We start from the raw sequence: 9889 nt of genomic DNA, 5'->3' as shown, positions 1-9889 counted from the left end.
CCCCCTGCATAACCTTCATGATTACGCAACCGTAGCAAGGCAATTTTGGATACTCTTTTGTCTTTTATAGATCTGAAAATATGCCCTTCTTTATATCATTATCTACAGCTAACAGAAGACATTTTTACTTGTACATTTTCAAAACAAAATTGTTTTGTATGATTTCTTACACAGAAATCTCAGCATTATAGATTAACCTTAGCCTTGGAAATGAGGTCTTTATGTTAAAGTAGGACATCATGGGCTTATTCAGTTATTATATTCCATCAGGTTTGTTTGGACCAGAAGATTAAAGCAGGAATGACAGATATGTTTAAGATGTATTGTTACTTTGAGTATTTTATACTGTTTTTAAATGGTGAATTATTACTTTATTGATATAATTAAACCTGTATACAAACTTAAGGTATGTATATAATAAATGGTTATTTTAGCATTCTGGTAGAAACAAATAGACTTTTTTCTTAAGAGTATCTACATTTTAAGTATTTAGTTACTAAATACTTGCATAATTCAACCATTCAATGAAAATAAAAATAAGAATTGTGATATAAACACCTTTGTCCATACACATTCACAAAAAAATTGAAAACTCACGATTCAGAGTTATAGCTGCAGGCTTAAAAATTAAACAGCACAAACCTGCAAAGACCAGTAGGTCAAATTTCTTGCTAACTGTCCTTTCAGTAAAAGCTGCCGACTTTCTGACATCTTCAGAGTTGTCAAAAGGCATTATCACAAAGCAAGATTAGCCCTTGTAATACTTACCATCTATAGAGAATCAGAGAGGTAGTTTTGTGCCTACGGCTTGAAAATAAGGCATACAGTGATTGCACACATTTATCTTAGTCAAAGCTGTGATGAGGTAAATAAAGGATTTTTTGTACATATGGAAATCTGTAATCCATAATATTCCCAGCAGTTTGAATGCAAATTAAATTCTTTCCTGGTTTTGCAAACCTCAGTAATGGTATTTCATAATTTTAGAAAACATACACACAAACTAGAACATATGAAAATGAGACATGCAAATAGTTAGGCAGTAGAATACAAAAAAGCACAGGTAGATTTCCACATAGGCAATGTTGTTAATTTTACACCAGAGAAAGCAAACCAATAAAGTCACTATATGTCTTGCACATATTCTGATATATATGCATAGCAGATACATTAAAATGCAATCACTATTTCCAAATTTATAAAAAGTCTTCCACATACATATACCAAGAGCACTCCTACATGGTGCCTACGCTCACATGGAGATGCTGGATAGATACAACTTGTATGTTACTTACATAAACACATGGTAACTGACACACTAAAGCCTTCACTACGCAGCTTTCTTAGCAATGATACACATCAAGTGCCCTGCTTTACTCCACTGCTTTTTGCACCCTTCAGCAAACCCTCTGCACTGGCTCCTCATTTTCCTCGAGATGGTCTCAGCCCCAGCCCTGAGAGACCTTTGGACCTACAGATTTTACTACACTCGTGGACATGAAATCCCACCAAAGAATAAAGGACTGGGGTCCTGACTGTTCTGCTGCATAAACACCTTCTTCAGCAGCAACCTTAAAGAAAACAGGCTCTATGCTACAGATGCAGACCTGAATGGAAAAGAGCTTCTTAGCAGTCACCATCTGAGCTCTAAAGGCATAAAATGTGTAAAAAAAAACTTGACAAAATTTAAATATGAAAACTACTACTAAATGGTGCATGAAATATTGACAAAGAATATTTAATCACTTTTTTTTTTAATTTCAAAGCACCTAGACAAAACAGTATTTAGCAACTCAGTACAAGAAGGAAACAACAATAAAACATATTTGACTGTATTGCCCTCGCAGATATAAGTAATTTCAAAATGCTTCAAAACAATGGTTTGGGGCCAATATGAACCACAGCAAATCTGCATACTCCTCAGAAGAAACTGAAAAAATAAAACAGCGATTTGTCTCAGAAGAAATGTTGATAAATCCAAACTATTCTAATTTATTTGCACAATAAGTCTATCCAAAATATTTTAAATGTGTAGATTTAAATTAAAATAATACTTTCAGTAACTTTGGAGATTTCTAGGAGCAGTAATAAATTGAGCCAGCTGTTCCTTAATATCAGAGGCATTATTAGATACACTAAAATAAGTGCCCTTTTGCACAAGAATTAAGAAGCTTGCTTAAGGTCACACAATCAGCCAGACACAACCATTATCTGCAGCCTGGTTTTCACAATCAGTCTACTGCTTAAACTAGTCATTTGACCTTACTAGATATGAAAAATCACAGACTTCTCTGCCACTGAATTATTTTTTAATTTGAGAAATCTGAACTAACAGTATATGCTATTCATAGATGTCATCTATGGACACAGATTTGATACAGATGCTCCTAATTTTCTTTCTTTCCTTTTTATTTCATCTGTATGAATCACTGCCTGGGTAGGCACCATCTGTCCTTTGTTCTCTGTTGCCAGAATGGGCCACTTCAGAAGGGAAAAAAAAATATCAGTGTCAGAATTTCCTGAACGATGCAAATTCTGAGCTTAAGGCAACACAGCTACTTAAAGACTGGGATTAAATCACTTCTTAGACTCCTCACTATTCAAAATAGTTTGGGTTTATTATGTCTTTCAATATATGAGACTTTTCCCAGAACCTCTGTAGTTCTTCTGGCCCTTTTCTGAACAATTTTCCACTGTGTTGTTGCACAGAAACCACAGACCCAAGAGCTCGATGTAAGTACTTCCCTTGTATTCTTACAAACAGTCTGTACAAAAGTAGCAACATCTAATTTTACCTTCTGAATGATGTCCTGTCTATACATCAAAGAATCTAATTTGCCTCATAACCTCAGGTTTGCACTGGTACTTCATGTTTAGTTGGTTATTCATCATACTATATAAGCATGAATCTCTGTTAGCAAGTGAGGTGCATTGCTTATAATATGGATCTCTTCTTGTAATTTACTATTCCACCTTTTTCTATAATTTGCAAACTCTTAGTAACACTTTTCTCCATACTCTTGCTAAGAACAGGTTTATTTGTGCATTCTTGTAGTTTACCTCTTGATATTTCTGCCTACAAAGAATGCCCGCAAAGAAGAGATTTTTAGAGCAGAAAAAAAGGCAGTAAAAAGAAGAACTACTCAGCAGAGAGTACCAAGGACTCTTTAAAAGATGACTGCAGAGGCTGTTAATCGGGAAATCAAATCTGTCCAACCACATTAATATATATATTCTCACAAGGCCAGAGCCTAGCAGAGAGACATTAAATTGTTAAAGGGGGAGGCTGTTCTCTGGAGTTGCACAGGATAGAAAGAGAGCAGTCAAATCTAAGCTAAAGGATGTAATAAATTCAGCTGTGAATTCTTTCTGGCATGGACCTTTGCTTGGTACTCATCAGCTCAGGGGTCTGTAACTGCAGTGCGCAGAGGCCCTGTCTGCAGCAACTGAACAGACTGACCAGCTCAAGTGAATGTTTGCCCCTTACCCCAGCCAGTCACCTCACAACGTGCACTGTGTTTCTTCCCCCAAACCCTCAAGTAATTGTGCAATGAAGAGACTATCTAATTTATTACCTACTTCGGTTTTAAGATGCCACTTCCCCCTACCACGTACTATTGCGAGACAATGGCTCTTACTCTGTCGCAGAGCAATACTCTCCCAGGGGCCAGCAATACCTCACCCACTTTATTCACCCACACACTCCTGGTGCCATTCCAGTTCTGAGGGCTCTACCCCAAACCCACCACCAGCACCCACTGCAGTTTCAGGGCTCTCCGTAAAGAGAAAGATGAGGCAGTTGGAGTACGTGTCGCAAACCCTTCCACATTGGGGAAACCCTGCCTAAAAACCTGTAACCCCTCCTGCCTCCCCCTGTCCCTGACGCCGCTCCAGCGCGCGGCGGCTGCTGCCCCGTGCTGGGCGGAGCTGTCTCCGCCCCCGCGCGCAGCCGGAGCCGCGAGTCCCCGCCTAACGGCTCCAGGCGCCGCCGCCAACGGCTGGCCGTGCGCGAGAGCGCAGCGCGCGCACCTGTCACAGGAAGGAGGCGGGAGGGTCGCGAGGCTCTTCTGGCCGGCGCGCGGGCTGGTTCGCTGGGTGGCGCGCGCGGCCCCGGCCGCTCCGGGGGTGGGGAGGCTGCGGGAGGGCGAGCGGGCGGGCGGGGCCGGCGAGTGACGCGGGGGCTGCGCGGCGTAAACAGCCCGGCGGCAGCCCGGTAAGCGGGCACAGCCGTCCTGCCGCCGCTCCCGCCCGGCCTTCAGCCGCCCGAGGGCCGGAACCGACCCGCCCGCCTCCCCGCCCGCTGCCGGGCGGCGAGAAGAGAGGAGAGGCTGGCGTCCCTTCTAGCGGCGGCCCCGAGGAGTTTACGCTGCAGCCCGGCGCCGCTGGTGGGGACGGCGGCAGTAGGAGGCGACTGGGGCCGGTCCCGGAGCGGGAGGAGCCGCCGCGAGCAGTGGTTCGCGGCCGGGGCGCCCTCGGCGCGGCTCCCCGGTAGGGCCGGTGCCGGCGGAGCCCGAGCGGCGGCGGCGGGAGCCGGGCGGTGAAGATGGCGACCCCGGGGATGGGCTGGCAGCAGCCGCAGCACAGCTACGGCGGCGGCTCCGCGCCCGGCCCGGGAAAACTCGGCTCCGGCTCGGCCCAGCCGGGGGTGGGCGCCGAACACAGCCCGGACTTGCATTTCAAAATGAGCAAGAAGATTGCCCAGCTCACCAAGGTGAGGGAGCGTCCCCCCGCCCGGGTCCTCTGCCGCCGTTTCTCTCTTGTGGTTTTGTTACCTGTCGCGTCTTGCCATGGGGTGGGCAGAGAGGTGGCTGGGGGAGGCAGGCTCTCATCCGGGTGAGATGCGGCCGGGTTTGTACCCCCAAGGCCGGGCCTGGAGCGGCCGCCTTGCCCTGGCAGCAGCCTGGGGCACCGGAGCGCTCCGTGCCGGGGTCCTGCCGGGGGAGATCCGGCGTGCAGCAAACGTGGGGACCGGGAACAGCGGGTTTGACAGGCGAACCGTTCACGGGAAGAGCCGCAGTACCGCTCCCCGGTTAGTTTTGTCCGAATTCCGTGTATCACAGCCAGGTATCTGGGTGTGTGGGAGGTGATTCCTTATTGTGAGGTTGATACTTTTTATTTATTCTATGAAAATTATAGCTTCTGGCTCTCTTGTAAGCCGTTCTCTGGGTCTTTTAAAATAGGCAGGTACAAGTGATGCTTGCTTTCCTTTTGCTGAAGAGAAGTACTCTTGTATAAGGTGTCTGGTAATATCTTAAATGACTTAGTTGATGAGAATGAAGTATGAGAATATCTCCAGTCTTGTATTGCTGATGGAACAGTTTTCATGATATTATCCCCAGTATAGAAAACACATTATTTCTTTTTTAAAGGTTGCAGTCAAACTACAAGGTGTTTTAAAAGCATATTTTAAAGTCTGGTAGGCCACAGGTTTTAGATGTGATTGTGGCTATGATTTACTTAGAATAATTTTTCAAAATGCTTTGGTGCTGTGATCTCTCTTGTATGATGCTCAAGCCATAGGTGAATAGCATTGTTTAGGAAATGAGAGGCAGATTATATCTGTTAAAGAGAAAGCAGAAGAAATAATTCCTGTCATGAATTACTTAGCTAAAACACTTAGAAGTAATTTATAAGCACAGTAGGAATTGCTAATATTCTTCAAATGTATGCTAAAATGGAAGAAGGTGACATTTCATTGGCACTAAGAATGAAGAGAATGAAGACTGCTGGCAGTCTTACAGTGGAGACAGTTCATATTTATGCACAGTTGATGCACCGTCAACCAGTTAAAAATAGTATTTATCATGGAACACTGTGCACCTTAATGCATTGGAAAACTGATGACTGAGGGGTATTTTGTCTTTGAATTCAGAGTCCACTTTATTTATATATTAACATCAGGGGAACTAAAATTGTAATTTCATAAGGAGAAATATAAGATTAAAATAAGCTGAAGAATCAGTTTAGTTTTACTCCATATGCATACAAATTGCTAATGAAAATATTAAAGATATTACTATAGACTTACGCTCAACAAAAGTTTCAAAAAGCACCTGGAGATCATAAATATATTGTAGACTACCCTTAAGGCCTAGTGGATATGCAAAGTAATACTTTCAAAGAATAAAATTTATTTCTGTGTGTCTCCTTTGCTATATTTCCCTTTCTTTATCTAGGAATTTACCCAGCAGTTTATAGTTGATTCCAGAAACTGTCCCACTTCTGTTACAAAGTTTAGACCAATGAGTTCCACATCACTGGGTGTGTGCCCTGTGCTCCCAGTTATTATATGTCAAATATCTTGAGGTGGATGTGAGTTAAACATGGATTTAAGTGCATGGTGGTGGAATATTTTGAACTTCTGTACTGGAAAACATTGAGAGTTAAAGTGAATACTGGGGGGGTTAATTTATTTTTTTTTTTTTTTTTTAATGAGCCATAGTATTCTTTCAAAATTTGGGGAACTGGTCATATGCGTGTCTGTCCTGCCAAAGACTTAGGAATACTGCAAATAAAAGCTATCAATTGTATTCTGCTTGGCTATTTGAAATAACTGTAAACTATGTGCTTGTACAAGTAGTTCACATGTGAATTAGACTTTTGCAGAACTGGAATCTTGTATTAGTTTCCCAGTGACTTGCATATTCTAGTAATGTCTTAGTTTGTGTGTTTGTGTTCTGTTTTCAAGTTTTAGGGAGAAAACTTGGAAAATCAGCTGTTCTTTGTACTGACTGAAGGCCTAGAGTGAAGAACAATATTTTTAGATATTATACATCCTGTTTTATAAAAGTACTTCTCTTGCACCTATTACAACAATAATAAGTATTCTATAGCATTAATTAATTAGAGGTGCAAATTTTGTAGTTGTAGTTAAAGGGTTGGGTGCTACCTTTCTGTTTGTTACTTGACCTTTCAGAAATGAAGGCTTAAAAAAAGTATAGAAACTTCTGGATAAAGTATAATCTAAACTTGCTAACCCGCTCTATAATCTGAAGCCTGATTTGATAGATGGCTGCAGAAATTAATCCTTGAGAAAGAACTTATGATACAGGGGAAAAATATAAACATGATGCTTAATTTCTGTGAGAGTTAACTGTCAGATAAAAATGAACTTTATATTGCAGAAATTTTCTGGAAGTAAGCTGATGTGAAAAAGATATCAGGATATTTCTGTGGAGGTCTTTTGACCAAATTCTGCTGTTCTAGCTTGGTCAAATGCTTACTAACTTACGTGTATGGAATTCCTCTTCAGTAATCTAGGAACAACTTATTAAGAATACCACTTCTTAATTGCACTTCTCAAATTGCTTCATGTCTTATATTTAAGACACTTCTCACATGCCTTCCAACTGTTTTCTGCATTTATTTGTGTCTTCCAACTCTTCTCAAAGACTGTCTTGAAGATATATTAAGTCTCTCAGTGGATTTAGAGCTGAAGTCAGGTGCTTCACCAGGTCAAAACAAACCCACTAATGTAGTATAGTAAAAGGAAATATAAATGTGCATGGGGTGTTGCCAAAGAGATGCATGTAGTTAAGTTATCCAGACAGATTCTGTCTTCTGACAAAGGAAGTAACTCAATACTTTATTTTTTACTATCTGTGTATAGTTTGTATTACAAGCTGTGAGTAGCAGCAGAAGAAAATGCTTTCCCCACAGAAGATGCAGGTCACTCATGAAGTAAATGTAAAATTCCCAAACTGGGATTCCTCTGTTATATTTTTGCATTGCTTAAAGAGAATCTGATGTTTCAGTCAAAACAATACAGGAACATAAAGAAAGAGGTGACTTTTTTTAGTAGCAGGATTTAATCAGTAATTCAGAGTGAGGCAAAATAAGATACAAATCCATTTCACTAAACACAGCACCTCTGAAGTGCTTAACTATAGTTTTACTTTCGGCAGGGAGGGGGAACACTTACTTGATTTAACTTTAATATGCTTAATTCGCAGGGGAAGGTAAAACAAGTAGTTAGAAATGCGGCTTTAAAAATAAAATGGTACTCCATGTCATGTTTAAATACTGCGGTAAATTGTAACTGAAGCAATTTTAGGTCTTCCTATTCAGTATAAGCTCCTTATTTTTAGGCATTTTGAAAGATCTGTGTACCAGTTTGGGGATAAAGTAGCATCTGACATAAAGATTAAAGCCAACAAGAAATGAACTGCGATTATGAGATTGAATAGATGTTTGTACTACTGCATGCTGGAGTGCTAATGCAGTGTTGTATTATGCCTGCTGCAGATGAAAATATGCATATATATATTTAATTAGTTTGCATAAGACAACTGGAATAGAAAACAAGAAACAAGTTGCTGCCATGCTTACATCAGTAGGGGAGAATGGGATTAGTTTTTACAATTATCAGAAGAGTACCAATTCAAGTGGTTTTGTTTTGTGATGGGGTTTTTTGTTAGTTTTTTGTGCTCTAGTTTGCAGCTTTAGCATTTGTGATTGAGAAATCCATATCCTAAATGTGTCTGCAAATCTGTTGTGCAAGCTTTGTAATATTGACATGAATCTTTGGCTTTTGTGGAATAAATTCATGATCTGCACTGGGATTATACAATGAGAATCTTCAGCATTGATTTGGTTGCATGATATTAGTTGTAGAAATTTTACATTAAATGGAAGAAGAGTCTGTAAGTGCCATACAAATGATACATACCCTACAGTGATCATTTGTACCTATTTAATAAAAAGAAAAAAAACTGTGCAAAAATTTTACGTTTTCCATTTGTGCATACTTGGAGCTGACGGTTTAGTTCTGGAAAGTTTCCAAAAAACTCAGCTAGTTCAAAGGTGAAGGCAACAAAATTATCCAAGGCATGCCCTGCTTCACTAAACAAGAAACTAGAATCTGGCACTCAGGAGACCACAGTTCTGGCCTCAACTCTGCCCTCAGCTTCTTGTGTAAATTTGGGAAACTTTTTTTCTTTAATTCTCCTTTGTTTTCCTTTCTGTCTTCCTGTATTAGAGTGCAGCTGTTAATATAGTAGTTAGCCCAACGAGTTGCTTGGTGATGTAGATTGCAAATTTATTTCAAAGAATAAAGAGCAAATTTGATGCTCTTTAATTCAGATACTTATTCTTCTTATTGTGTGGGCTCTTTTGCTGAGATTGTTAAAGGTCTTCCTCAGCTATCACAGAACACAGTGCTAAAGAAGTAAGAGCTATGTGGTTTGACTTATAGTAATAACTCTTAACAAAATGTTCCCCGTGAAACTTTGTCAATTCTTATTTGGAAGTATTCTGCTTCAGGCAACAAAACGGCTTCTTCTTGCAGAAGGTTCATTGTGCATAGGGTTTTAAGAAAACTTAAAAGAACAGCCCTCAAAGTAGGGAAGAAATGAGAATCTAAAAAACCCTGTAGAACTGTTTTGATGTGAGCTGTCATCATGTGATAATGGATGCCATTAATATTTTTACAAAACTTGGGTTTTAGTTTTTAAGCAACCTTATGTAATTTCTCCAATGTGTGTTAACATTGGCAGTAGGCCAGTATTTGCTAACAGTTCTGGGATTGCATGAAAAGAAGTGAAATTTTGAGGCGGGTGTGATTTGACTACATATTGGAATGTCACAATTTTTGCATATGCTCTGACTGTTACTGTGTGAATAAATGATATGTTTCATTATTACATGAGGTGTTCTGACTGTGTCTTCCTTCTGCAGTAGTTATGGTCTTAGCAAGGGATATTCACAGAAGTTTTCTCTACCTGTCATGCTATAAGGACAAAGACGTGACTAGTCAAAAATGGCATGTTTTTAATACCATCTTGTGTAGTTTGGAAGAAGTAGAGCTTTCAAGCTCTCAGAATCTTCAGACCTTATATAAAATCAACAGTTGTCTTTATCTGAATACTTGCTAGTTGAAGCACTTAGCATT

At 40.4% G+C, this 9889-nt stretch overlaps 1 protein-coding gene across 21 annotated transcripts in view; it reads left to right on the top strand.

Annotated features, from left to right (window-relative positions):
• The first annotated feature begins 4195 nt into the window (after positions 1-4195).
• Positions 4196-9889, top strand: part of FAM184A (family with sequence similarity 184 member A) — a 76958-nt gene continuing 71264 nt past the window's right edge. For 19 of the 21 annotated variants that reach the window (XR_010471314.1, XR_002420063.2, XR_010471313.1 and 16 more), the window contains exon 1: positions 4197-4711. Coding sequence is in view for 17 of the 21 variants with exons in the window: in XM_021294484.2 (XP_021150159.2) it covers positions 4544-4711 (168 nt within the window). In the remaining 4 variants the exon portion in view is untranslated. Of the gene's footprint in view, positions 4712-9889 lie in introns of all 21 variants that reach the window. The other 2 variants (XR_010471311.1, XM_065056746.1) reach the window with 1 other exon arrangement.

The sequence above is a fragment of the Columba livia genome, chromosome 3, assembly GCF_036013475.1.
Source record: "Columba livia isolate bColLiv1 breed racing homer chromosome 3, bColLiv1.pat.W.v2, whole genome shotgun sequence".
Lineage (NCBI taxonomy): Eukaryota > Metazoa > Chordata > Aves > Columbiformes > Columbidae > Columba > Columba livia.
The sequence above is the reverse complement of the archived record's forward strand: the minus strand, read 5'-3'. Positions and strand labels throughout refer to the sequence as shown.